This window comes from Tupaia chinensis, unplaced genomic scaffold, assembly GCF_000334495.1.
Source record: "Tupaia chinensis unplaced genomic scaffold, TupChi_1.0 Scaffold000387_1, whole genome shotgun sequence".
Taxonomy (NCBI): Eukaryota; Metazoa; Chordata; class Mammalia; order Scandentia; family Tupaiidae; genus Tupaia; species Tupaia belangeri.
This window is the reverse complement of record NW_006159889.1, coordinates 1,497,884-1,525,334: the sequence shown is the minus strand read 5'-3', so window position 1 is coordinate 1,525,334 and position 27,451 is coordinate 1,497,884. Positions and strand designations below refer to the sequence as shown.

The 27,451-nt window shown below is 46.4% G+C and overlaps 1 protein-coding gene across 3 annotated transcripts in view; it reads right to left on the bottom strand.

Annotated features, from left to right (window-relative positions):
• The window catches only part of ST3GAL3 (ST3 beta-galactoside alpha-2,3-sialyltransferase 3), a 187,870-nt gene that overhangs the window by 79,321 nt on the left and 81,098 nt on the right, over positions 1-27,451 (bottom strand). For all 3 annotated transcript variants that reach the window (XM_006153759.2, XM_006153760.2, XM_006153761.2), the window contains one exon: positions 17,364-17,456. In XM_006153759.2, coding sequence (XP_006153821.1) covers positions 17,364-17,456 — 93 coding nt within the window. The remainder of the gene's footprint in view (positions 1-17,363; positions 17,457-27,451) is intronic.

Here is a 27,451-nt window from a genome sequence, read left to right as displayed (position 1 = left end):
CACGCGCCCAGTGTGAGTTTTAAGCCACCAGGTCCGGGATGCGAACTGTGGTCGACTACATGGGAGTCCAGCGACATAGCCATTACGCTAACTGCTGGTCCCACTCCTCCCTCTTTCATCCCTACTCCAGACACCTAAGGCTGCCACTGCTTCTCCCCTGGCATCTTGGAACTCACCCTTGCCATTATCACTGCCTCCCAAGGGTCTCCCTCTTCAGTCTCTTTGCCTATAACTCTTTATCCTCATTTCAGGTAATGATACTTTTTTCTTTTTCTTCTTCTTTTTTTTTTTTTTTTTAAGGTTTTTGCCATAGGTTGCACATGCTCACCTTGAGAGGAAAGAGACAGACAGTAAGAGGGAAAGTGAGAAATCAACCCCCAGGGTGGATAATCATGCTGCAATCCCTTCTTCTGCAATCTCCATTCTCCTCCTGGGATTTTGGGTACACATGTGCCTGGTGTGATTTTTAAGCTGCCATGTCCGGGACTCGAACTGTGGTTGGACACGTTGGAGTCCAGCGCCTTAGACACTACGCCACCTACCAACCCTGGCAATGACTATTATAAAGTACAAATTTGATGCTGTCCTTCCCTCCCTGCCTTTGTTATTATTATTTTTAAAGTTTCTTTCTTTCATGTGCGACAAAGAAAAAGTGAGCGAGAGAGACAGAAGTACTCTCAACAGGGTCTCGTGATGCAACCCACCCCCCAGCCTTCCCAGTCGGCCGGAATCACGGGCACATGCACCTGACATGTACAGGCTGGCCCAGAAACTGAACCACGATCTTCCACATGGCTCCAGCTTCACCTACGCAATGTATTACTGCTATGCCACTACGAGCTGCCCCCTCTGCTTTGAAACCTTGGCTGACTTCACAATAAAGTCCGCACTTCTCAGCATGACATTCAAGGCCTCCCCCGCCCCACAACCTGTACTCGAAACAGAACGAATTACTTGCACGTGGATTGCCTTCCCTTGGCGTGAGTGGATTCTTTCCTGGATTCTTCACCAGGCCAGTTTCGAACTGTTCTCTGACAACCAGCACATGCTGCCTCCTCTGGGAAGCCCCCACCGCCTGCAGTTTGGTCATGGACAGCTAGTTTCCTGTGTTTCCTCCCTCCATCCCTGCAGTCACCTCATTTCCACTCGGAGTTGTTCTTGGGAGGCAGCAGCTGTTCCTTATTTATCACTGTCCTCCCAGAGCACTGCACATGGCTTGGCTGAAAGTGGGTGCTTAGGGGCGGGGGAAGGGGCAAAATCTCCCGAGGGTCCTTGGCGTGCAGGAGTGTGGCTAGCAGTCCCCATGAGAGGGCAGGGCCAGATGGGATCCATGAGGTGCTGATCCGGCTGGGGGCCTGCTCCAGGCCCCCAGAGTTGAAGAATGGGAGTAGGTTCTCTTCCCTCCCCTAAGGGCACCTCTGCCTAGCTGGGGCCTCTGCAGGGGACTCCCAGGATTAAGACCCCTACCGCATGGGCAAGCCCAATGCTAAGGGGCAGGCGCTGGCTTCATGAGGGAGCCACGCTTTCCCTAAGCCATTCTCCATTCTTTAGGGTCTCTGAATCGCAGAAGCAGAAATTGCTCACCCTCCTCTGAAGCTTTTCGTGACTTCTTGGAAGAAATGTCATCAACAGCCTTTTGTTTGGGCTTGACTTGGCTTGGGTGAATGTGCCAAGAAGACTTGCTCAGAGGAGCCTTTTCTGATGTCATTTCTATTTATCTATAACCCTGGTCCAGGCAGTCGTTCGCAGCCCATTTTTCTGAGACTCCGAAGCTGTCATCCTCTCATTCTGCAGAGCCACTGTGTGCTGGCTGCCAGTCCGGGCAAGTCGGGGGCCCCCACAGCTCCACTCTGTTGGCAGTGGTGTGTGTTATAGGCAGGCCAGGCCCACATGGGGGAGGCTGCTGAGGGTCACTCAGCCAAGGGTCTCACTTTCCAGAACCCTGAGGCACAACTCCAGTTTACTTCCCTCAGATGGGGAGCTGGGAAGATGCCTGCAGTTTGCAGAGTCCGACACAGTGCCTGGCACTCGAGAAAAATGCATTACATGAGCAAAAAGACAGACATGGGATTGCCAACCATTGGAGCTGACTGAGGCAGCGGCCAGCTTGATGCTTGGAGGGCAGAATAACTTAGAGAAGCATGTCTGCAGAGTCCCTTTAGACTCCTCCTACCCCGTTGAAGCCAATGGTGCTGCTGGGAAGGAAGCCCTGAATGCACAGTAGCATGGCAGGGTCCCCCCTTTGTTTCCCTCCCCAAGCCCAAGCCAGCCTTAACGAATACGGTGATAGAACAGATAAAGGCAAGGGACATGGGGCTGCTCCCAGTTCATTCAGTCAGTAAGTGATGACACAGTCAATGAATGGTGAAAGTGAGACAAGGATTAGTGAGGACCCCAAGGGATCCCACATACACAGACACGTTACAGCAAGAGACGTGCAAGAGCCATAGGAAAAGCTTCACAGAGGAGGTGACATCAAGTTGGAGTCATGCAGGTGGAGAATGCAAGGAGGGACCCTTTGGACAGCACGTGTGTGGACAGCCCAGCGCACTGAGTGCTTGCCTTGTCCAGGCCCCTTCTGAGGGGACAAGCCTGCCACAAGCAGTTCTCTCAGCATGGACTGCCTTGGTGGTGCCAGGGGACATTCAGGCCGCCTTGTGAAGAGGAAACCATGGTTCTTAAGGCAAAAACCATGGGGAAGCATTCCAGGTGGGGGAGCGGCACACATAACACGAAGGTGTAAGCGACAATGGTTTAGCAAGGTAAAGCCGCCCAGGGGTTAGGGCACCAGGAGGCACCAGCTCCGGTGCGCTGGCAGTTCTGTCACGTGGTCGCAAGTCTTTTTATTAAATTACAAGTTATCAGTTGCATCCTGTGTGGCTGAAATTGCCAAAAGCCACACTTCCTGATATGTGGAGACATTCCTGTATCAACAAATGCCAATCACCTGGGTTTGCATGCGCAGTCTCTGCAAGTCCTGACAGCTCCCAGCTGAGACATGTTACCAGGTCTTTGCCAGTGGAGGCGGCCAAGGTGTAAAGACTGTGTGGCAGCAACACTTACCACCCGGGCAGAGCACTCACTGCAGACCAGGTCCTAGGCCACAGCCTCGGGCATGTTAACTTGTGCAGTTCCCATATTGTTATTGCCATTTTGGAGATGAGGAGGCTGAAGGTCAACATGACCAAGGAACTTGTTGAAAATTACACAGTTGGCTAAGTGCAGAGTCAGGCTTCAAACCTAGGTGTGCCTGATTCGGAAAACTAAGCTCTTCGCACTTGCCCAAACCGAGGCAGGGGAACTCCCGGCTTACTCGGTCTTTGATAAGAGAGCATGAATGAGATGCTGTGAACCTGGCAGAGGGACGGGCAAGGCTCCAACCACAAAGATCAATGACCCAATGCTGAGGCCAGGTGGGTCCCTCCCCACTGCCCCAGCCAACCTCATTGCAGAGGCCAGATACAAATATCTGAGCATGCTCAAACCACTTCCGTCAGTCACAAAACTCCTTCCCTAAATCCAGTCCTACCCTCAGAAAGTTCTGAAATACAGCCAGGAATTAGGCTCTGTCAAGGCCTGGGGCAAAATATGAGCAACCTCCAGCCAGAGGTAACCCACGTGACCCATGTCCCTATATTACCCTCCTTTTCTGTCTCCCAAACCTCATACTGAAAGAGGTTCATGGCTGAACAAAGACCTGCCGCTCAGGGGCTGGCTTTGGGGATCTAGACACTTGGCTGAGAATGGCTGGTTCTTCCTGTTTTCCTTTAGCAAATACTCCTCTGGGGTCCTGAGTGAGGGCAGGGACAGAGACGGATGGGCCAGGCTCCCCCCTCCTCTCAAACCCGCACCCTATGTGCAGCTGTGCCAGTGCCAACAGCTCTCCTTGGCAGGCTGCAGCCCCTGAGCCCTGCATTTCCTCCTGAGCAGCGGCAAATCGGAATGGCTGCAAAGGAACATCTCTGAGGGTCCGTGACTTAGCAGGAGCCCACTGGAGACACGGCTGGGTCAGGAGTCCGGGTCTCTTTACCCACAGCCTCGAGAGCTGGGGACGGTTTGCTGTGCGTTGCCCACTGCCTTTTGCACTTTTCTCCATTCTACCCAGGGAGACCAGGCTACACACAGCACTGACTATGCCAGAGGCAGCAGCTGACTGTGCCTAAAAACTGTCACTGCTTCTGAGGAAGGATTCTTTCCATCAGGAGAGCCACATGGGCTCATGGGACCAAATCCACCCAGTGGTCATTCTCATTGTGTCCTCCCTCAGGGATAGAGGAGTGGAAAGAAGCCAGCGGGGGGAATGGACATGTCCACAGCCTCTGGGCAGAAAGAAAAGGCATGTTGAGTATAGCCAGGGGGCTTGACGAGGTCAAAAGGGGCCTAAGGGTGAACACAGAGCTGAGCCAAGTCCTGCCTAAGGAGTTTAAAATTCCTCTTACTGATCCTGGGGTGTACAAGAGAGTGGGTGGGAGCATGGGGAATGAGGAGGAGAAGCCCTGTACTTGCCAGACCTCCCCGACAAGAGGCACTGCGGATGCACAGGAGTGGGGCCCATGGAGACAGCATGTGGAGCACCCTGGTCAGGCTCTGCTGTTGGGTCCTGAGCCTAGGCCCCAAGCACACACCTTGTCCCATTCTGAAGTCTTGCTCCTTTTGGGCAGTTGCTTCTTGGGGTGAGCTTGGCAGCTGGTCTCTGGCCATGACACCCTCTGAAGAGCTGAGTAGCAGAATGAGAGGTGTCATCTAGGCTTTTCTCCATCACTTGCTTTTTTTTTTCTTTCTTTTTTGGAGGGATTTTTGCTATAGGGCATGTGCGCTCGCCAGAAAGCCAGAGACAGAGAGACAGAAAGTGAGAAATCACCCCCCAGGGTGGATGGCCACACTGTAATCCCTTCTTCTCCATTTTCCTCTCAGGATCTTGGGCACGCACGCACACGCGCCCGGCTTGAGTTTAAGTCACTGGGTCCGGGACTCAAACCGCGGTCGACTACATGGGAGGCCAGCGACATAGCCATTACACCAACTGCTGGTCCCAGCCTCTTCTAAGCACAGCAGGCTCGTTTAGAAAGTGCCGCACCAGAGAACACCAGTAGAGGTATTTGACGTCACCTGATTTTAAGCTGTGTTCCAAAGTCATCCTGCTGTAGGATGCTTCCCCATATTAAGCCCCTGGGATCCAGGGAAGGAAGACAGGTCTGTCCCACTATAAGAGGCACAAAGAGAACACAGGGCCAGCTGTCAGCAGGGCTGCTTTTGTGTGTCCTCACTGGGGGCTCTGGAGAACACAGGCCATGTGGCCCACCACTCTCATCTACGCTCTGGGGATTGGCATATGGATTACCCCAGTTGTTTTTCTCCAGCCGAGACTCCTCTCTGAGAGTCACAGAACTCGGGCTCCCTGGGTAGAACTGTGGTTCCCCTCTGGTTGTTTCATTTGCCTGAGTCTGAACTCTTTGCATGCATCAGGGCAGACAGCTCTCATGACAAGAAGTAGCAGGGAAGTGTCCCTTGCCTCCACCTGGGAGAGGTGAGGCTTCAGCCCTGCTTCTCCCCTCTAGCTCTGACTCTATTTGGGGACCTATCTCCCCAGGTGCAGACAGAGTGGGGAAAGCAGGACAGTGCCAGCCTCTTGGAGCTCCTGCCTCACACCAGGGACCTATGTGGGTGGAGTTCAGGCTTGGCCCTCCCTCTTGCTGAGAAGGCAGCTCAGGGCCGTTCTTGGCCTGGAGCCTCACACAGCTTGGGAGAAGGGCCAGGATCACGTTCTGTGCTTTCAACAGCTTTTGCTCTTCACAAACAGCAGAGCTCCCCACGTGGGGATCTTGTACCTGAACCAAGAAAAGCAAAGCTGCTAATCTGACAAGATCAATCTTCAAACACCACAGGAATGCAGCCTGCCTGCCTGCGCTCACCAGGAGCTGCACTTCTACACCCCTCTAGGGTTCCTGCTGTCTGCTGGGACCTAGAACTGGGTCTGCAGGCGAAGAAGTTTCCCCTCCTAAGCCCTCCCCCCAAACTGTGCCTGGTCTTGCTACTGAAGTCTCATCCTTTCTGGCATAGTTCAGCTACCACCATTACCAGGAAGTCTCCCCAATCAACCTCTCATCATGCCTGCAGCTTAAGGGTCTCCTCTGTGCCACCACGATCCTCTGTCCTCACCTCTCCCAGAGCACACACCTGGGGATGTGTCTGTCTCCGCGTACTGTCTCCCTTAACCTGGAGGGAGGTAGGCACATGTGGACAAAGGGAGGCTGAGGAGGTTAAGTCAGCTCAGACTCTTCCCTTTCGCAGCCTGTGCCCCCTCCACTATAGTCTGATGCTTCACAAATCATCTGTGAAGAAGGACCAGTCTGTTTTGTTTTTTAAATTTCAATTTTCATCATTTTTTTAAAGAGAGAGTTTTGCTATAGGGCACGTATGCTTGCTGGAGAGACAGAAAGCAAGAAATCACTCCCCAGGGGTGATGGCCACGCCACAATCCCTACTCCTCCATTCTCCTTTTGGGATTTTGGGCCCATCCTCCTTTTGGGATTTTGGGCACACACACACACACACACACACACACGTGCACCCAGTGTGAGTTTCAAACCGCCAGGTCTGGGACTCGAACTGTAGTCAACTACTTGGGAGTAGAGCAACGTAACCATTATGCCATCTGGTGGTCCCATCGATTTTGATAATTTTATAAAATATAATAAAAATGAATTACAAAAACTGTCCATACATAAAATATAAGCCCCTTTAAAAAGTTATTAGGTTTGGGACCTGCTGGTCCCAAACCTGCTGGTTACGTTGCTGGACTCCCACGTAGTCAACCAAAGTTCAAGTCTTGGAACTGCTGACTTAAAATTCATGCCAGGTGTGTATGTATGCATGCTGAAAATCCTGAGAGGAGAATGGAGGGGAAGGGATTGTGGCATGGCAATCCCCCCTGGTGGGGATGATTTCCTGCCTTTTGTCTCTCTTGTCTGTTTCTGCCTTTCCAGCTAGTGCACATGCCCTAAAGCAAAAAATCTTCCTTAAAAAAAAAAAAAAGGTATATTCACCAACATAAGCTTAGTCTAACTGCTATAAGTATTTCCAAAACCTTATTCCCAGGTTCTCAAACATCTTATTGCAGACCACAGACATCGTTTTTTGACTCCACAGCACACACAGACTCCAAAGTGACTGATGCCCCACATGGGCTGTTTACCAAGGCCGTGGCCTGGTGCTCACTTTCAGGGAAAAGTTAGGGGAGAAGATGTGACTCCTCAGGTCCTGCCTGGGTGGGAGAAGAGGCGCCCTCTGGTATCACAGGAGAAGTGAGCAGGCCGAGGCCAGCACTTCTGCAGTGGGTGCACCTAGAACTAGGGAAAGCGCGACCGGCGGCTCTGTAATATGCACCTGTGCAAAGAACGTGGGGCCCTCGGCATCTGAGGAAGCGTTTCCTAGGAAAACACAACTTCTGGCCGTCTCTCACAGCCCTACGTATGATGGCAGGAGACGGGGTGTATGACGACAGGAGACGGGGTATAGGGATACAGGGCACTGGGGGATGGCTGAGTTCTGTCGAATATGGACAAGGCAGATGGAATAAGCTAAGGCAAGATATGGAGCCAATTTAATGGGACAACAGGTGGCATAGTGGTTCAAGTGCTGGACTCTCATATGGCTGACTACAGTTCGAGTTCCAGATCTGGCGCTTGAAACTCATGCTGGGTGTGTGTGCATGTGTGCTCAAAATTTCGAGAGGAGAGGGGATTGGGGTGGGGCTATCCCCCTAGGGAGTAATTTCTTTTTTTCTCTCTGTCTTTCTCTGTTTCTCCAGCAAACACATGCACCCTACAGCAAAAATCTCTCTTAAAAATAAATAAAATAAAATAAAAGCAGAACATGGGCTGGTTCCCAGAGAAGTCAGAATGCCTGATGCTAAAGAACAAACCAAAAAAAACCCTGATGGCACAGAAACCAGGAGGACTTGGATGGCAATTCCTCCAGCTTTGGGCTGGAGACCGTGGAGGACAGGCAATCAGTCTGTCTAGTCCACGCAAGTTACCGACCCTCATACAACGTGCAGGGAAACTTCAGTTACCGAGTGCCCTGCCCGGAAAGCACAGCACCAAGGGATTTTACAACAGGGAGCACTTTTACAAAACATGTAAGCCATCTCCAAACAGAAGAAATCTGCCCCTGTGGGTACACAGCTGAGAGCCATGACTCAGGACAGGAAGTGCGGGAAGGTTTTAGTGGGTCCTATTCCTGGCTCTGTGCTACCGTGTTCTTGGCAAGTTACAGCTTCTTACAGTAAGCTGTAACATGTATACATGTTGTACAGCAACATGTATTTCACAGAGTTGTTAAAAAAAAGCTGAATGGGGCTGGCAGGTGGCCTCGTGGTTAAGGTACTGAATTCCCAGATGGTTAACCACGGTTCAAGTAACGAACCTAGTGGCTTGCTTCCTCACTTTCTCTTTCTCTCTCACTTTCCTTTTTTCTCTTGGGTCAAATTAAAAATAATAGTAACATGGGACCAGCAGTTAGTGTAATGGCTATGTTGCTGGGCTCCCACGTAGTCAACCGTGGTTCGCGTCCCGGACTTTGTGGCTTAAACTCACGCCAGGCGCGTGTGCGTGCACGCCCAAGATCCCGAGATGAGAATGGAGGAGAAGGGATTGCGGCATGGCCATCCCCCCCGGGGGATAATTTCTTGCTTTCTGTCTCTCTGCCTTTCTGGCATCACACGCACCCTATAGCAAAAACCTCTTGAAAAAAACCCAAAAACAAATAAAGGAAATAATTCTAAAAGATAAAAAAGCTGACAGCGTACTGAATACACAGTGCTGGCACACAGTAAGGTTCTAAAATGTGACATTCTAGAAGCACAGGTTGTCTGCATCACCACTGGAACGTGAGCTTGTCAAGGGGAGAGGTTTTATGTATCCTACGCAATGCCAAAGCTCTAGCTTTGGTGCATGAATGCCATGGTAACAACTGTCATCAAGGTGAGAGGACAGCAGAGACATGTGGCGATTGTTTAAGGGATGGGAGAGATCTGAGTGTGAGAAAATAGTGACGTGAAGGAAATGACACTGTTCCAGGTTTCTGAAGAGGTGGCGGAGGCTGGAGAGTGAGACCAGGGAGAAGGGGCTGGCCTCGGGGAAGGGATGTTACAGAAGTGTCAGGACTTGACAGCTGGCTGGTTATTTGGTTGAGAGAGGAAGGAGAAAGAATCACTCAGATGCCCAGTTTGGGACAGTGGTGTCACTTACTGAAACGGGCAATGAAGAATTGATTAGATTTATGGGAATTCTATGAGGTGGACACACTGACTCTGAGATGTCTTGGAGCCATGTAAGTGGAGCAATCCAGCAGGAAGTTGGGATTTGGGTTTAGAGACCAGCAGAGATCTGGGCTACTGACAGATCTGCGAGTCATCTGCACATAGCTGTTAGCTGAAGCAGGGAAGGGAGAAGCGAGAAGGGAGAAGGACTGGAAACAAACCCTCTGAACAGTAATACCCAAAGGGGCACAGCAAAGCTTGCAATAGAGATAGAAGGAAAGTAACAGAGGTAGGAGAAGAATCCGAAGGGGGTTTGGACAAAGAATTAATAAGAAAATTAAAAATGAAGGAAGAGATCCATATTGCCAAATGCTTCTGAGACCCCATAAAAAGACAAGGTCTATTCATGGGATAGATTTGTCAGTTCATGTTCTTTAATGATCTGCACAAAAGCAGAGGAGGATAAGAATAAAAGCTAGACTACACAGAGTTTGTAGAGTCAGGGCCAGCAGGTGGCGTGCAAGCTAAGGCACTGGATCCCACATGACTGACTGGGTGGTTCAAGTCCCAGAACTGGTGACGTGAGAATCACGCTAGGCTCATGTGTGTGTGCTTAAGGTCCTGAGGGGAGAGTAGAGGAGGAGCCCCTGGGTGGGGGGTGATTTCTTGCTTTCTCTCTCTCGCTCTCTCCCTCAGGTGAGTGTACATGCCTTGTAGCAAAAACTCAAGAAAAGAAAAGAAAAAAAAAAAAAAACAAAAAACGGACACAAGAAAGCAAAAAAAAAAAAAAAAAAAAAAAACGGACACAAGAAAGTAAAGAAATTATTAATAATGAGTCATTCAAACATTCTTATTGTGGATAGGGGTGGGAGTGTCAAACTCGTTTCCAGTCTGGAAAGACAATGATTTTTCAGAAGCTGACAGTTCTTTATTCTCTGTAGTTTATGGTATGGGACAAAGCTTAGTAAGGATGCCTGTCAATCTTATTACCCCTCCCTAGTGTTGTAGCAATTAAAAAAAAAAAAAAATCCCAAGATCTTTCTCTGGAAGGGCAGAGGGGGAGGAGCTTTGGAATGTGGGGATACCAGATACCCGACCACTCTGGCCAAGAGCCCACAAGCTTTCAAAGCCCCCGGGGCAGTGCAATAGGCCTCCTGTACCTTCTCACGCAAGGGTCCCTAAACAAGCAGCTGAGACTCTGTGTCAACGCTCCAGACTTCCTGTCTTAGAGAGCTCTGCAAGGTTTCAACAGCCATCCTTGTACTCTGGGGCACTCGGCCAGCTTGGACCATGTTCCTCAGCAGAACGAGAATCACAGACGCACAATTATAGATACACACCACACACCCTGGCCTTCTTGAAGCAAAGTGCATCTCAAGAGAAGTGTGGTTTTCCTCCATAGAGCTGAGCAAGGGGACAATTTCTATGTCAGTACCTCATTACTACATCTGGCAGACCTCTGTACTCTGGCCACTAGCCAGCATGCCCATGAAACAGCAGTGCGAGAGGAAGTAGAATGCAGTGGTCAGGCATGTGGCTCTGTAGTTAAGAGTTCTTAGGTTCAAAACTCGGTCTGGTTACTACCCATCTGTGTGACTTAAATAAATCATTTGACTTCTCTCTGCCTCCATTTCCTCATATTTAAAACTGGACTAGTAACGATACCTATCTCATGACTGTTGGGAGGATTAAAGTAGAAGAAACAGGAACAAGTATTGCACACAGGCTGACAGAAAGTAAATGCTCAGTAGATATTAACTATGGTTGTGTCAGACACTGTTAGGGCCCTGCAGAATGGCCACAGCACGGATCAGGGCTCTGCTTTCTGCTCAACGGCTGGCCAAGGATTAGCTTGTAGAGGTCACACTTTTCCTCAGTACCGACTAGCCCTACAGGCCACTATCTAAGAGACATGCTGTTCAATCATATCTTTCACCAAGGCATAAAAGGTCACTCAAGTATATGAAGAAGAGCACTGTCAGGAAAATGGGCTGTGTCAAATAAAGTTTGATGGGTTATATTTTTTCTTTAAACCAACATTTAGAATATTTGCATATAGGGCCAGCTGGTGGTGTGTGGGAGGGGTTAATTGAATCTTACATGGCCCACTTTACAGTTTGCATCCAGGACCCGGCAGCTTGAGAAACACCAGGCACCTGTGTGTGCATGCCCACAATCCTCACAGGAGAATGGAGGAGAAGGGACTGCAGCATGGCCATCCCTGCCCTGCCTCCCCACACACCCAGGGTACTTTCTCCCTCTCTTTCTCTCTGCCTCTCTCTGTCCACCTAACCTATGGCAAGTTAAAAAAAAAGTGTACTATGATATACTCTGAGATCTTTATTTCCTTCTGATGAAACTTATCTATTAGGTTGTTGAGAAAGTCACAAAAGTCATGACTTTCCTGGACCAGCAGGTGGCCTAATGGCTACGTTGCTGGATTCCCATGTAGTCAACTGCGGTTAGAGCCTTGGATTTGGTAGCTTAAACTCACGTCGGACACATGTGTGTGTGTGCCCAAGATCCCGAGAGGAGAATGGAGGAGAAGGGATTGCGGCGTGGCTATCCCCCCGGGGGGTGATTTCTTGCTTTCTGTCTCTCTCTCTGTCTCTCTGGTGAGTGCACGTGCCCTATAGTAAAAACCTCTCAGAAAAACAAAAACAAAAACAAAAACAAAAACAAAACAATGAGCTCACAGATTCGAGGAGTTAAATAAACCCCAAGCCACAATAAAGGAAGAGAAAACCACAAGCTGTATCATAATCAAGCTGCAGAAAACCAGTGATAAAGAAACAAATGTCAAAAAACAGACAGAAGGAAATGGAAATAAGGGGACTGGCTCCATGGTTTGGTGGTTAAAGCAGCTGTATACCATATGGCCAACCCCATGGTTTGAGTTCCAGACCAGAGGCTTGAAAAACATGCTAGGTACATGTGTATACTCACAACTTTAACAGGATGAAGAAATGGAGGGGAAGGGATTGTGACAAGACCATTCCCAGTGGGAATGAAGTGTGTGTGTTCTGTTTGCCTGTCTCTGATGAGGCCATGAGCCCTCTGACAAAGCGAAAAAGAAAGAAAGAAAAAAAAAAGGAAATATAGTTGATCCTTGAACAACACAGATTTGAACAGTGGGAGTCCACAAGTGTATTTTTTTTTCCCAATAAATACTGTAAATGTATTTTCTCTTCCTTCTACTTTTCTAGAGAGATTTTTGCTATAGGGCATGCGTGCTTGCTGGAGAAAGAGAGAGAGAGGGGGAGGGAGAGACAAAAAGTGAAAAATCACCCCTCAGGCGGGATGGCCATGCCACAATCTCTTCTCCTCCATTGTCCTCTTGGGATTTTCGGGCATGCAAGCACATGCGCTGGGCATGAGTTTTAAGCAACTAGGTCTGGGACTTGAACTATAGTTGGCCATGTGGGAGTCCAGCAACATAACCATTATGCCATCTGCTGGTCTGCTTTATACTTTTCTTAATAATATTTTCTTTCCTCTAGCTTACTTTTTTGTAAGAATATAGTACATAATACATATATCACATAAAATATATGCTAACGAACTGTTTATATTGGTAATGCTTCCAATCAATAGTAGGATATCAGTAGTTAAGTTTTGGAGGGGTCAAAAGTTATATGCAGATCTGACTGTGCAGAAACTGTCCCTAATCCCTGTGTTGTTCACAGGTCAACTGTACTACATACAAAGGTATAAAGAGAAGAATGACAGAAGACTTTTCATCAAAACTATGTAAGCCAAAAGAAATTGAACTACGCCTTTTAAGTATCTTAAAGCCAAACAAACAAATTTCAAACTGGAGGTTTAATAAAGGCTTTTAAAGATAAACCAAAGCAGAAAGACTTCACTGCCATCAGACCTGCCCAACAAGAAATGTTAAAACAAGTTCTTCAGGCAGAAGAAAAAGAATACCAGATAAAAATATGTATTTACACAAAGAAAGAAAGAAAAAAAGATCAGAAGTAAAGTGTGTAGGTAAATAGAAGACTTTCCTCCTCATTAAAATTTGTTGAAATTGTAAAATACACACAGCATAAAACTTAATGGCTTACTAATTTTTTAGTGTACAGCTCAGTAATATTAAGTGCATTTACTGTACAACCAATATCTAGAAGTCTTTTTCATCTCACAAGACTGAAACTGTATCTACGAAACAGTGACTCCCCATTCCTCCCTCTCCCCGAACACAATGATCACTATTCTTCCTATCATTGTGACTATTCTGAGCATCTCACTTCACGCATTTGTCCTCTTGTGACTTGCTCATTTCACTTAGCATAATGTCCTCAGGTTTGTTTGTGTTGTAACATGTGTCATAATTTGCTTCTTTTTTCAGGTTGAATAATACTCTACTGTATGGACACACTGTATTTTGTTTATCCCTTAATCTGCTGACGGACACTTGGGTTGTTTTTGCCCTTTGGCAATTATGAATAATGCTATGAACTTGGGTGTATAACTCTAGAACAACCATAAAAATATAAAACAAAGAGATATAGCTACTAAGCCAACAGTGGAGGTAAAATGAAACTGTAAAATACTAAACCAATCTAAAATGAGGCAGGAAAATGAAAGGAAAAAAGAAACAAACAGGAGACTAATAATAACACAGTAGATTTAAACCTGACAATACTGATAATTACATTAAATGGAAATGATATGTAAATGTCATAAACACTCCAATAAAAGGCAGACATTGTCAGATTAGATTAAAAAAAAGCAACAAGTGGGTCAGCTGGTGGTGTGGTGGTTAAGGCCCTGGACTCATGCAAGGCCAAATGTGGTTCAAGTCCCAGACCTGGAAGCTTGCTTCCGTACTTTCTCTCTCTCTGGTGAGCAGCGATAGCAAATAAAATAATAATTTAAAATGAAGAAGTACATAGGTAACAACCTATTACTTGTGATTAGGGACCAAACAAATAATGCATGTTCACACAAAACACCACTGTACTCATAGAGGTTTTATTTATAATTGCCCCAAATTGGAATTAACCCATTATGTCTTTCAACCCTGAAGTGGATAAACAGTCTGTGTTACAGTCATATGATGAAATACTACTCGGCATTAAAAAGTAATAAACAGCTGACATACACAACATTGGCACTGATCACAAATGCATTATACTAAATAAAAGAAGCAGACTTGAACAGCTGTATACTGAGTGATTCCATTTATGTAACATTCTGAAACACAGGGACAGAAAACAGATCAGTGATTGCCAGAAGTTGAAGGTTGGGAGGGGGGTTAACTAACTGCAAAGGAGCGCAAGGAAACTTTTCAAGGTGATAGAAATATGTTAGTTATGCTGGTGGCTGTTAAAACACATACATCTAAACTAAAAGGTACATTTTATTACATGTAAGTCAGACTTCAATAAACCTTACTTTTAATAAAATGATGATACCTTCAAATTGTATATTATGCAATCATTGTGAGATGGAGCCGGTCAGTGGAGTGGTGGTTAAGGGTCTGGATCTCACAGGTCTGACTATTTGGTTTGAGTCCTGGACCCAACAGCTTGAGAAACATGTCAGGTGCATGTACATACATGGCCAACTCTTGAGACAAGGAAGGAGGCATAGCCATCCTCCCATGGGGGTGCTTTTTCACTTTTCTCTCTCTCTCACTCTCTGGCAAATGCACACGCTCTATAACAAAAGTTTAAAATAAATAAAATTAAATGAAAATTTAAAAATACATATATATATATTGGGGCCAGCCAGGTCGAGTGGTGGTTAAGGTGGATGGATCTCACATTGCCAGCTGTGTAGTTCAAGTCCAGAGGCTTGAAAAACATGACAGGCATGTGTACGTGCATGTCTTAAATTCTGAGAATAGAAGATAAGGGGTTATGGTATGGCCATCTCCCTTAAGGCGTGGTTTCTCATTTTTTATTTCTCTCTCTTTCTGTCTCTCTCTGGAGAACACATGTGCCCTATAGTAAATTAAAAAATAATAAGGGGGGGCCCGCATGTGGCACAGTAGTTAAGGCACTGGACTCTCACATGGCCAACCATGGTCTGAGTCCCAGACCTAGCAGCTTGCTTTCTCACTTTCTCTCTCTCTGTATCTCTCTATCTCTCTGGTGAGTTGAAATAATAACAAATAAAATTAAATGAATAATTAAAAAAAAAAGGGCCAGCGTATGGCATGATAGTTGAGGCACTAGACTCCCATATGGTTGACTATGGTTTGAGTCTCAGACCTTGTGGCGTGCTTTTTCACTTTCTGTCTCTCTATCTACCTATCTATCTATCTCTCTCTGGTGAGTACACATACCCTATTGCAGATTTAAAAAATAAATTAATTAAAATTTAAAAATAATAATAAAATTAAAATAAAATTAAAATTTTTTTAGAAAAGTGGTATGAATTCACACACCCTGGCAACAGAATAATCTCTAATGTACACCATTAAGAGTAAAAAGCAATAAATACAGTACGTTCCCATTTATGGAAATTTGGCTGTCTAAGGGAAGGTGTCTGGAATGGCAATATATCCTCCTTTATATTGTTCTTTTTTGTTTTATTTTGTTTTGAAGCCACATGCTTATACTACTTTCAATTAGAAAAAGTAAAAGAAACCTACACACAAGTCAAGGAGAACTTGGGTGTCTAGGCCAGGGGCCTGGGTTGTGGAGGCTTGCAAACACATGTGTAAGAACATAGCATACAGTGCCAGACACTTCAGACGTGCTCAATAAATAGCTGCAGGAAGCAAAGTATTTGGAGTCAATTCAGAAGGCAGCCCCCAGACAAAGAGATCTCTATCTGAGCACCAGTACTCAGCCAGCACAGCTCCTGCTTTACACGAGGAGCTAAGCTAGGCTTGCTCACGTTAGAAAAGAATGGAGCAGAAAACCCACATATCCTGAATTTACTTTGGGCCAGCAGTTTCTCAGCATTCCTTTGCAAGCACATTGTGTGCCCTAACCTCAGCCTTCTAAGGGAGAGGAGCAAAGTCCTTTCCCCAGCGAGTGGAACCCACCCCTAGAGACCACCCCTAGGGCTCCCCTGGTGGTCTCAGTGGTATTTTCTGGCACCCAGAGGGTCCTGAGCAGTCTTCCTTCCAGCTCTTCCACGTTAGAAACTCTTATCACTGGGGCCAGCAGTTGGTGTAATGGTTATGTCGCTGTATTCTCACATGGTTGACCATGGTTTGAGTCCTGGACCAGGCAGCTTCAAACTCACTCCGGGCACTTATGTGTGCATGCCCAAAATCTCTAGGAGACTGGAGGAGAAGGGACTGCAGTATGACCATCTCTCTGGCAAGCACAAACACCCTATAGCAAAAATTGCTCTTAAAAAACAAAAACAAACAAACAAAAACCCCCGAAACTCCTATCACTTTTTCTGAAGGGACAAAATGACTTTGACAGTTTAAGAGAAGTCCAAGGCAGGACAAGGCAATCTCAGCACTTCAAACCCTTTTCCACACCAAGGGTTCAGGAAGGAACGCTCCTAAGGAGAATGTAGATAAGTAAGTGAGGCCCCTGAGCAGTACGTGGTAAAGGGGCTCTATGGGTTAGAACAGATTCTTTCAGCAAGCCTGAGACTAAGGAAATCAGGAGCTCCAGGATATGAATCGGACAGAGAGGGAAGATGCTGACACTCGGGCAGCCTCAGAGACTGCCCTCTGCTCCTGTCCTCTACTTTATTGGGATATGCCTCCCTGAAGCCAGCTAGTTTGTCCCAACTTCCAGAAAAGTTTGTTTGGCCACAGATGCTAAGACTTCTATGCTTGACAGCCTTGTCTGGCTGCCTCCAGAAACCTGGCTTCCATGGGCAACCATGAAGGCTCTATGTCCTCCCTCCCTTCCACAGGACCTGGCTGTGCTTCCAGGTTCACGCTCCGAGACATGGGACTGACGGAAGGCAGAGCAAGGGTATAGCATGGGGTTGGGGAAGAAAGTGACAAAAATCTAAGTCCTTTCCAGGGAGCAACGGATTCTAGGACACAGGCATGAAGTTACCACAGAATCTTATTTCTTCAGGACAACATGATGGGCTACGAGGGGCCGGGTTTCTGCTACGGGCCTGGGACCAGGCAGTCTGGGCAGTGAAAGGAAACAGGAGCACTCACCGGGGGAAGATGGCGGTCATCAAGGCTGAGGCATAGCCTGGCTTGCAAGCTCCCTCTGAAAAGTTTGCGTACTTGGTGGCTAACTCAGCAGGCCTGCGGGAAGAGAAGGAGAGTCATAGCTTGCAGGCACTGAGCAGTCAGCAACTCATTCATTTGTGAAGAGCTATAGGTGTTTAACCCTTACATAAAGTTGCCTTCCCTACAATCAGCACTTCAAGTTCTTTTCCACACCAAGATTTCAGGGGTAAAGACAACAAACCTGTAGAATTAGGAACAGGCAGACACATACACGAGGCCCTGAGATGGATCTGTAAAAGGAACTCACTAGGTTTCACATCGATCCTTTTGCACTAAGCCTAATAACCAAAGAAACCAGGAACTCCACCCAGGTTCCAAGATGGGGGTGGGGGTGAAGCGCTACAGGATAGAGCCTCTCAGGCCTTGGTAAAGCCAGGGCACTGCCCTTTCCACCTTCCTGTGTGTGTGCCTACAAGACTGGCTTCATCGTCTATTCTTTCCTCGCAAACTGAGAGCCACCCAGTGGGAACCATTCGTAGTGACCTGACTACACAACATGTGTGCTACTGGGCTACTAATGCGGCCATTGGACAGGCACTCTGCCTGCAATGTTATTCTTTGTCCCCTCCACCTGGCTAATGCCTACTGGTCCGTCACAATGAAGCTCAGATGTCGGCTTCCCGGGAGAGGAGTGATTTCCTGAGTCCCGCCTGGGCTAAGTGCCTCCTCTGTGCTCTTAAGGCCCCTCTCCCTGCCCCCCACTCACACATTTTCTCCCATCAGCTCCTGCCATGCTGCTTTCGGACTGGTGGGAGTATGTCTCCTTTGTATCCTATAAATTCCTGAGTCAGAGCCTGATCTGACTCCTCCCCCACTGCTGTGTGTCCAGAGATGAGCACGGAAAAAGATGCCTACAGCTTTCTAAAGGAACACAAGAGACCCCGATAGTCTCACTGCCCTCTGAACTACAGAGAAGGCGATCTCAGGAACCTACAACCGGAGACTGTGTGTATTTTCCAGAAGACTGTACTCCAGCCCTGGCTCTGCTCCTGTGTGACCACTATCATGCCTTCCCCATCTCTGGGTTTCAGTAGGGGACTGGAGTCACCGCCCGCCACTAGAAACTGCCCTGTGCAGTCTGGAGAAAATCCCAACTGAAGAAGAGGATCTATTCAGTGGCTGGGTTCAGTGACTGCTGGGGCTAGAGGCCCTGCATGCCGGGGCACCTGAGTGAGCCCTGGCTGGCTGCCCATTCAGAGTCTCGGCCTCCTCTGCCCCCACCCTTGGGCCCACTGCCAACACTCTGGTGCCAGCTGCTAGACTGTGCTGGGGCCTTGTGGCAATTCTGTCCTCAGGCCGCCTTCTGCAGGGACAGGGAGGGTGGTGTGGTGTGGTGGTGGCGGCTGTGTCAGAGAGCCAGAAATGACAGTGCCACTGCCTACCATGGGTCATGCCTGATTCACCCCACAGGCCTAGTCCAGGGCCTTACACAGAGTAACTGCCCAGCAATTATAGACCAACTCCTCTGTATCCATGTGCAATTCCTTTTAGAAACCTGCATTCTTAAGCTTTCCCTGCCAATGAAATTCAAAGCCTGGGATGCAAATGCTGAGTGACCAGGGACTTTTATTTGGTAGGCAAAAGAAAGCCACAGGTTTTAACAAGAGAAAAAGAGTATTTTCTTACATAAACAGCTGCATTTTATAAATGATATATAAACTTTAATACAAATACTGAACTTACTACAAGCTTTTAGACTAGGTACCATAATGACAACATTCTAGATTTTTTTCAACTACTCCTCTTGACAATTCTATATGTATGTTCTATGAGTTACTCATTTACACATGAGGCTCAGAAAGATGAAGAGACTTATCCAAGATGATGCACTTGGACAATATTTAAACCCACTTCTGTTTTTTTTTAAGTTTGTTTTTGTTTTTTTATTAGTCACAGGGTATGTGTGCTTGTGGGAAGGAGAGACAGAGAGAGGAAAAACGAATACCCAGGCAGTGCGGCATTTCAAGTCCCCTTATCTCCTGTCTTCCACTCTCCCACCTCTCTTCTGTGAGCTCCTGTGGTCTTATGAATTCTAGAAAGTTTCACAAAGAAGTTGAAAAATGGATGGCAGTTGTTTTTGATACAATGCATTGCAGAAATACATGTAAATAAGACAAGCCTTTGTCTACATCCTTCCTTTTTCTATTTTACGCCATCAATTTCTGGCAAAGTGCTTGAAGAATAAGAGCTGTGGGCAGTCCAGGCTTCAGGGACGCAGGCCATCTACATGGAGAAAAGGGAGCACTGGGTGGCTGGAGCATGGGGCAGCCAGAACCCAGCAGGAAGGCAGTGTGAGGTAGTCAGATACGAGGATGACGAGCTCTAACTCAACTCCCCATTCAGGAAGCCACAGTAACTTCTAAAACATATAACTCCGGGTACAGACCATGTCAAGTTATTACCAAATTAAAATGCCTCAGCAATGGCCTCCTGACTATCCCAGTGAGAGAAGAATAGGGAGAGTGTTGGGATTCTGACTCATACATCAGGCAGGGGGCCTCTGGGGCAGTCAGCGGGTCAAAACCACCAAGATTAATGGTTGCCAACTCCCCAGGGCCAGAGTAGTTAGTTTCTCTAAGGCACTCACACTCCAAATGCCAAGGAGGCCCCCCACAGATGTCTGATCAAACCATTCAGCCCTTGTTCTTCCCTACTCTGCAGCTGGCCTTTTGATTTGGGAGATTTAGCATTTCTACCACCAGTAAGAGCACTCATTGTCCTGCAAACGTGACTATCAAGTCCCTGGGGTGAAGACTATAAACCCCTGCATTCTCCAGAGGAAATCCAGACAGACAGACTGGAACCCAAGAGAAGGAACTAGACCTTCCCACCCTTCTACTGAGGAGGACCAAGTTTAAGAATCCAGCCAAGCATTGGATTGTCAACCGAAAGAGCATCAGATATGGAATCTGAAACACTCTCCAAAGACACTGGCAAGTGTGTGACCATGGGGAAGTGATGGAAAATCTGATTCTCAGCTTTCTTGTGTGCAATGGGAACCACATAATTCCCAGGAGATTGTGAGGATGTAGTGAGGAAGTACATTTAAAGGAGCTAGCTATTCTCTAAGCAAGCATCTAAAAGTTACACGAAAGACTAGGTGGCAGAGGCAAGCCACTAGAACATGGGGGCTGTCAGCACTTGGCTCAGGTATGGACTCTGTCACAAGGGAGAGTCACTGCCTGGTGTCCAGTGGAAGACGCCCCAATGATATGTGCTTGTGAAGGGTGACAGCTAGGAGGTGACGGGCAGCAATGCTGGGGGCTGAATGCGGCAGTTGGCGCGATAGAAAGATAATCAGGACAGAGGGTGATGGATGCCCCAGTGGCCAAGAGAAGTGTCTCCAGAGGGACATGGGGACCAATGTCTCACACACTGCAGTGGCATTGCTTGCTGGTGGGATATGGAAGTCACTGTTGACCCTGACAAGAGCTGTTTCATTGGAGTGTGGTGGTGAAACTGATTTTACTGGGTTTAAGAGAAACTAGGAGGAGAGCAACTGGAGTCATGGAATCTAGACTATTTTTAGGGTTTTGCTATAAAGGGAAATACAGAAATGGGGCAGTAGCTGGAGGGGAGAAGCAGAGTAAAGATAGCATTTTTCGAGGTTAGGAAATAATTTAATATGTTTATAAGTTGGTTAGAATAAGAGACAAACTCATGATACAGTAGAAATGGGATAGTTGTAGGAGAAATACCCTTGAGAAGGTGAGAGGGAGAAGAATCTAGGGCAGAAGTAGGAGGGTTGGCCTTAGCTCTGCCCCCTTCCCCACCCTGGCCAATGGATGCCAACACAGTTTAAGCATCACTTGCTTCATGACCTTCCTGTGATGCTTTCCCTCCCGGGTAGAACCAACCTGTCCCACCTGTGGACCCTAAGCTACCTAGAGCAGCTTTCATCCTAGTTTGCTGGCTCCCCCTACCTCCTTCCCCCACCTCCTTCCTCTGTCTCATTTACGCACTCAACAGATATCTTAAGATAATGGAGTCACTCACTCTGCTTAGGTTTCATCCTGGCTCTATTCCTCACTAGCTGTGTGATCCTAAATATGTTATTTAACTGTTCTGCATCCTTAATTTCCACATCTTTAAAACTGGGATTATACCAGTACTTACTTCATAAAATTGTTGTGAGGATTACATTAGGAATAAAGTATTGGTAGAGCTAACAGGTGGCATAGTGGTTGTGATGCTGGACTCCCACAAGGTTGACTATAGTTCGACTCCTGGACCCAGCAGTTTGAAATTCATGCCAGGTGTGTGTACATGAGCATCCAAAATCTTGAGAGGAGAAGGGATTGCAGTATGGTCATCCCCCCAGGGGTGATTTCTCACTTTTTCTTTCTCTGTCTCTTTCTCTCTCTGTCTTTTTGCCTTATAGCAAAAAAGAAAAGAAAAGAAAGAAAACACTCTGTAAAATAAATAAATATATAAATAACATTCAATACACACAACTGTTAACAGTCTTGTTATATGCCAGACACTGCCCTGGGACTAGGGATACAACAATGACAAGAGCTGGAACTTGTAACACTGAAGAGTAATTGCCCATTTAAATATGTTTTTCTCCTAGATCATGAAAATTTAGCATAGTACACATGGCAGCACATGTGAGTAACTAATAAAATGTTGGACTGAACTCAACTAGTTACATTGGGACCAGCAGTTGGCGTGATGGCTGCATAGCTGGACTCCCATGTAGTCAACTGCAGTTCAAGTCCCAGACCCAATGGCTTAAACTCACGCTGGGTGCATGTGCGTGCGTGCCCAAGATCCTGAGAGGAGAATGGAGAAGGGATTGCAGCGTGGCCATCCCCCTGGGGGGTGATTTCTCTCTTTCTGTCTCTCTCTGTCTTTCTGGTGAGTGCATGCGCTCTATAGCAAAAACCTCTCCATAAAAAAGGGGACAATTAGTTACCTTAACTTGGAAGGTTAATCAACAGGAAGTATGAGGGAGAGCTGGGGAAAATGGGAAAAGGGACTTTGAAAGTTATTCCTGAGGACTCAACAAGTCAGTGATCAACATCCTGTAATCAACAGTCTAATTCCTAGAAATGTGTCAGAGAGGACTGAACTCTGATTAGTCCTTCAATACGCCACCTCCCTCATTCCATGTGCTAACTGAGTGACATAGAGTTCAAGGCACTTATAAGAAAAGACCGTATACGTAATATGTAGTGCTCTGCTGGACAAATAATACAGCAATTTAATCAAAGCTAACCCATGTTGGGGCCAGCAGGTGGCGTAGTGGTTAGGGCACTGGATTCCTACATGGCTGACTGTGGTTCAAGTCCTGGACCTGGCAGCTTGAAACTCATGCTGGGTGTATGTGCATGCATGCATGCCCAAAATCCCAAGAGGATAATGGAAAAGGAATTGCTGTGTAGCCATCCTTCCTGGGAGGTGATTTCTCACTTTTTCTCTCTCTGTCTCTGGCAAGTGCACATGCCATATAGCAAAAATCTCTCTAAAAATATATACATACACACATACATGCTAGTCACTGTTACCACACAGGGAGAATTTGCAAGTATATGCAGGGATGAGACCAAGGCACAGAGCTCACTTGGCCACTGTTTCATCAATTCTTGATGAGGACGGATCTCTCTTAATTAGAGAGTTGTTTCTGGAACAATAACATGCTGACAAACGGCAAAAGAAGCTTTGCTTAGTTTGGGTAATATTATTCCGTCACTAGTCATTTCTATTTTAATTTTACTTTTCTGAAACAGAAAATGTAAGGAAGTACTAAATACTTTAAACTAATCATCTCAAGCTCAAAGATGGAAACATTCCTCAAGGATGATTTCTGGCCCAGCCACGGTGGCACGGGCAGCATACTGATCTCCAATACTGGAAGCCACATGGAGGACCACAGGTTCGGATCTCAAGCTGACCTGAAAAGCATCAGGTATGTACCCAAGGTCCCTGGAGGGCTGGAGGAGGGGGATCATAGCATGACGGAACCCTGTTGAGGGTGCCTGTCTCTTTATCTCTCATGAAAGAAATTTTTTTTAAAGAGGTTTTTGCAATAGGGCGCATGCGCTCGCCAGACAGACAGAGAAAGACAGAGAGACAGAAAGCGAGAAATCACCCCCCAGAGGGGATGGCCACGCTGCAATCCCTTCTCCTCCATGCTCCTCTTGGAGCAGATGTTCTTGAAGTGAAAGACCCTCCAGCAGCTGGTGAAACTCGGGTTAGATAAAGGCAGGGGCTGCTCAACAGTCCCCACCACTACACTCCTCATTCCTTAGAAATGTCCCAATATTGATACTTGGAGGATCTGGGTGTTGTTATTATTTTTAAAAAATTATTTTATTTAACTTAATTAATTAATTAATTATTTTATTTGACCAGAGAGGGACAAAATGAGAGAGAAAAAGAGAGAAAGCAAGCTACCAGATCCGGAACTTGAACTGTGGTGGGTCATGTGGGAGTACAACGCCTTTAACCACCACACCACCTGCCATCTCTGGGTGCTGTTATTAAATGTGGCACTATTCTCTCTTACTCATACCCTCTGGTTTCTGCCCCTCACTGATTCAATGAACATTTACTATTTCCTATGTATCACAAAGCTGTCCTCAGCTCTGCAAGTCCTTCTGTGAGCAGGACACTCACAACTTCTGCCCTCACAAAGCTTACAGTGTCATTGTTCAAACTTAGGATCCAACTGACAATGTGAATTTGGGAAAAAAAAAAAAAAAAAGCTACAGGGGCCAGCAGGTGTTGTAGCCAGCAGTTAAGGGCACTGGACTCCCACATGGCCGACCACAGTTTGAGTCCTGGACCTGGCGGCTTGCATTCTCACTTTCTCTCTCCCTCTCTCTCTCGCTTACTCTGTCTCTCTCTGGTCAAATTTAAATAAATAAAGTTAAATAAAATAATTCCTTTAAAAAAACCCAAATAAATAAAAATAAAAGGCTATGTGAAATACAGAAATGGGGCAGTAAGAGAGAACTTCCTAATTAAACCAAAGTTTGAGTCCCAGACTAGGAGGCTTACTTTCTCACTTCCTCTACCCCTTTCTCTGGTGGGCGCATGTGCCCAATAGCAAATTAAAAAGTAATAATAATAGTAAATAAAATAAAAAATGTAATTCTTTAAAAAAAGAAAAGTTATGTTGTTATGAGAAAAGTAGAAAGCCCAGAGCCAGGCAGAGGAATGAGTCAAATACTAACTTGACCATATGCAGTGCTTGATGCAGTGCTGTGCACACAGGAAGTTACTTTCCCTCCTAGGTTCCTTTCTCGTTCATAAAAATGCATTTACATAACAGCTGTCTTACAGTGTTGTCCGCCAATTTATTCACCCATGCAACAAATATTTATTGACTAATCACAGACATTGTTTTAGGTGCTAGATAATAGTAGAGAACAAAACAGAAAACAGATAAAAAATCCTCTGCCCGCCTTTTAGGAGATGGAGACAAATAATAAACAAATAAGTAACATAGGAAGGAGCTTCAAAAAGTTTGTGGAGAAATAAATTAAAACACAAAATTATTTTGGTGCAAAAGTTTTTTGAAATCCATGCAGTTTGTTCATACTATGTATTTTTTAAAGAGAGATTTTGGGTGTGCGCACTTGTCAGAGACACAGAAAGTGAGAAATCACCCCCCTAGGGGGCATGGCCATACTACAATCCCTTCTCCATTCACTCAGGATCTTGGGCACGTACATTGTTGTAAATATGAAGTCACTGGGTCAGGGACTTGAACCGTGGTCAGCCATGTGGAAGTCCAGTGACGTAACCATTACATCATCTGCTGTTCCCTTACATCAATTTTTTGAAGCCCCTTTGTAATGGAGGCATCTGACAGTGATAAACACTATGAAAAAAGTGATGCAGTGAGGGACAACAAGGAATGCCAGTGGGGCTAGGGTTATTATTTTCTTTCTTTCTTCTTTTAGAAATGTCTTTATTTCTTCCCGGAACAAGAGAAGCAGAGAGACAGGACCACCTTGACATTACAATCTACCCTCAGCTTTAGCCCGCCTCCAGTCAAAGAGGGGCTTTGTCTGGCCCCCAAGTTATGATCTTAAGTGGGATGTGCAAAGAACTGACTAAGAAAGGGACATTGGAGCTAAGGTCTGAACAGATGCTGGACCTCTGCAGGTGTCTGAGGAAGAGTGTTTCCATCAAAGGAGTGGGCAGATGCTGGGAGTCTGAGGCAGGGACAACTGGGCCTGGAGTATATGTGGTGTATGAGTATTTGCAAGGAGCCTGCTTAGGATAATAGTAAGGAGAGTAGGAAGAAATCCAGGGTCTAGACTGTGCAGGGCCTTGGTGAGCACTGTAAAAAAAAAAAAAAAGTTACGTTGGTATGAGAAAAGTAGAAAGACTCTGGCTCTCATTCTAAGAAAAATAAGGAGCCACTGGAAGATTCTGATCACAGGAGTAGCGGTATCACTTTGGCTTCAGTGTGGAAGTAGAGCACAGGGAAACAAGCATGAAAGCAGGAAGTTCAGACAGGATTGCAATTATGAGGTGGGAGAGGATGGCTGTTTGGACAAGGTGATCGTCTGGAGATGGGAGAAGTCCCTGATCTGGAGATATTTAAGACAAAGTCAATAGGGTGTGAGGATTATTAGATTTTGATGTCAAAGAAATGATGCTAAAGTTTTTGACCCAAGCATCTGGAAGGATGAGGCTGCCATTCACTGGGCTAGGGAAGATTCTAGAGGCAGGAATGTAAATCTGAAGTTTGGTTCTGGACCTTTTTTTTTTTTATCTATACTTGTATTTGACTTCTTCTGATCTTATTGTACATAGCCTTTTGTTGGTTCTGGACATGCTAAGTATGAGATTTCTAATACACCTCCATGTGAAAGCAGCAGCTGGAAAAGTGAGTCAAGAGACCGAGGACTGGGCTTGATACAGCTTGGGAGGCACCAGCAGAGAGACGATCTTTAAAGCAGTGAGACTGGATGAATCATCTAAGTCACAGATGTGAGGAACAGGTAACACAGAAAGTATCCAGGACAGGAACCTGGGCACATGGCAGGTGCTCAATAAACGCTTCTTCCTCGCAGGGAACTTGCAGACTGTGCTGGAATTACTGGGTCATCAGGAAAGTCATGACATGTTTTTTTTTTTTTTTAATGCAAAAATGCATCATGACTTTCCCGATGACCTGACAGTACTCACCTCTGACTGTAAGTGCTGCCGCAGGGTTATAGGCCTTTCCCATTCGCCTGGTTTTCACAGGGCTCTGGGGGTTACAAGTTGTTAGTACTACTTTCATAGCTTTGTGTCTTCACATGGAATTCCGTATGAAATTAGACCATGCATTAAAGTCTCCATGCTCTCGCCTACATATGACTATAAAACACCACATTATAGAAGCAGATGGGAGCTTTCCCAGAGCACACGGCCTCTATCCACACTCAGCTGAAATAGATGAGACCTCCATTTAATTAAATCTGCTCCCAGAGGGCTTACATCAGCTCTGGAAACACACACCTAAACACCAGGATCTGGCTCCTTCAAGGCATCCAGATGGCTCTTCTCTCCCTTGGACTAATGGGTACATTCCGGGCTCATGGTGTCATATTCCTCATAACAGAGACAGATTTCCTTCGGGTTCTGTCTGAAACACTCTGCCTCCTGACACAGACAGGACCAGCTCCTCTCTTCCTTTGAGTCTTTGCCCTGAGGTCACCTTCTTGGTGAGTCCTACCCTGACCATCCCACTTGAACGTACAGCTTCTTCAAGAGCATTCCCTTGTCTTGTTCTATTTCCTTCTATAGTGTTTATCTTCTTCCTCTAAAATAAAAACTTTACTTATTTACTTTTGTGTTCCCTGGTATATCCTCAGAGCATAGCATATGCCTGATACATACAAATGCGCAAGAAATGTGCTAAATGAGTTGGGAAGTGTTCATCTCACAGCTGGGCTGGAACTGTTAGCCCTGAGTCTTTCCCCAGGGCCCTCAACTTTGCACCAGACCACAGCAGATCCCTTTCAGAGAGCCTGAAACTGTTCTAGGACCAGACTTGAATGTCT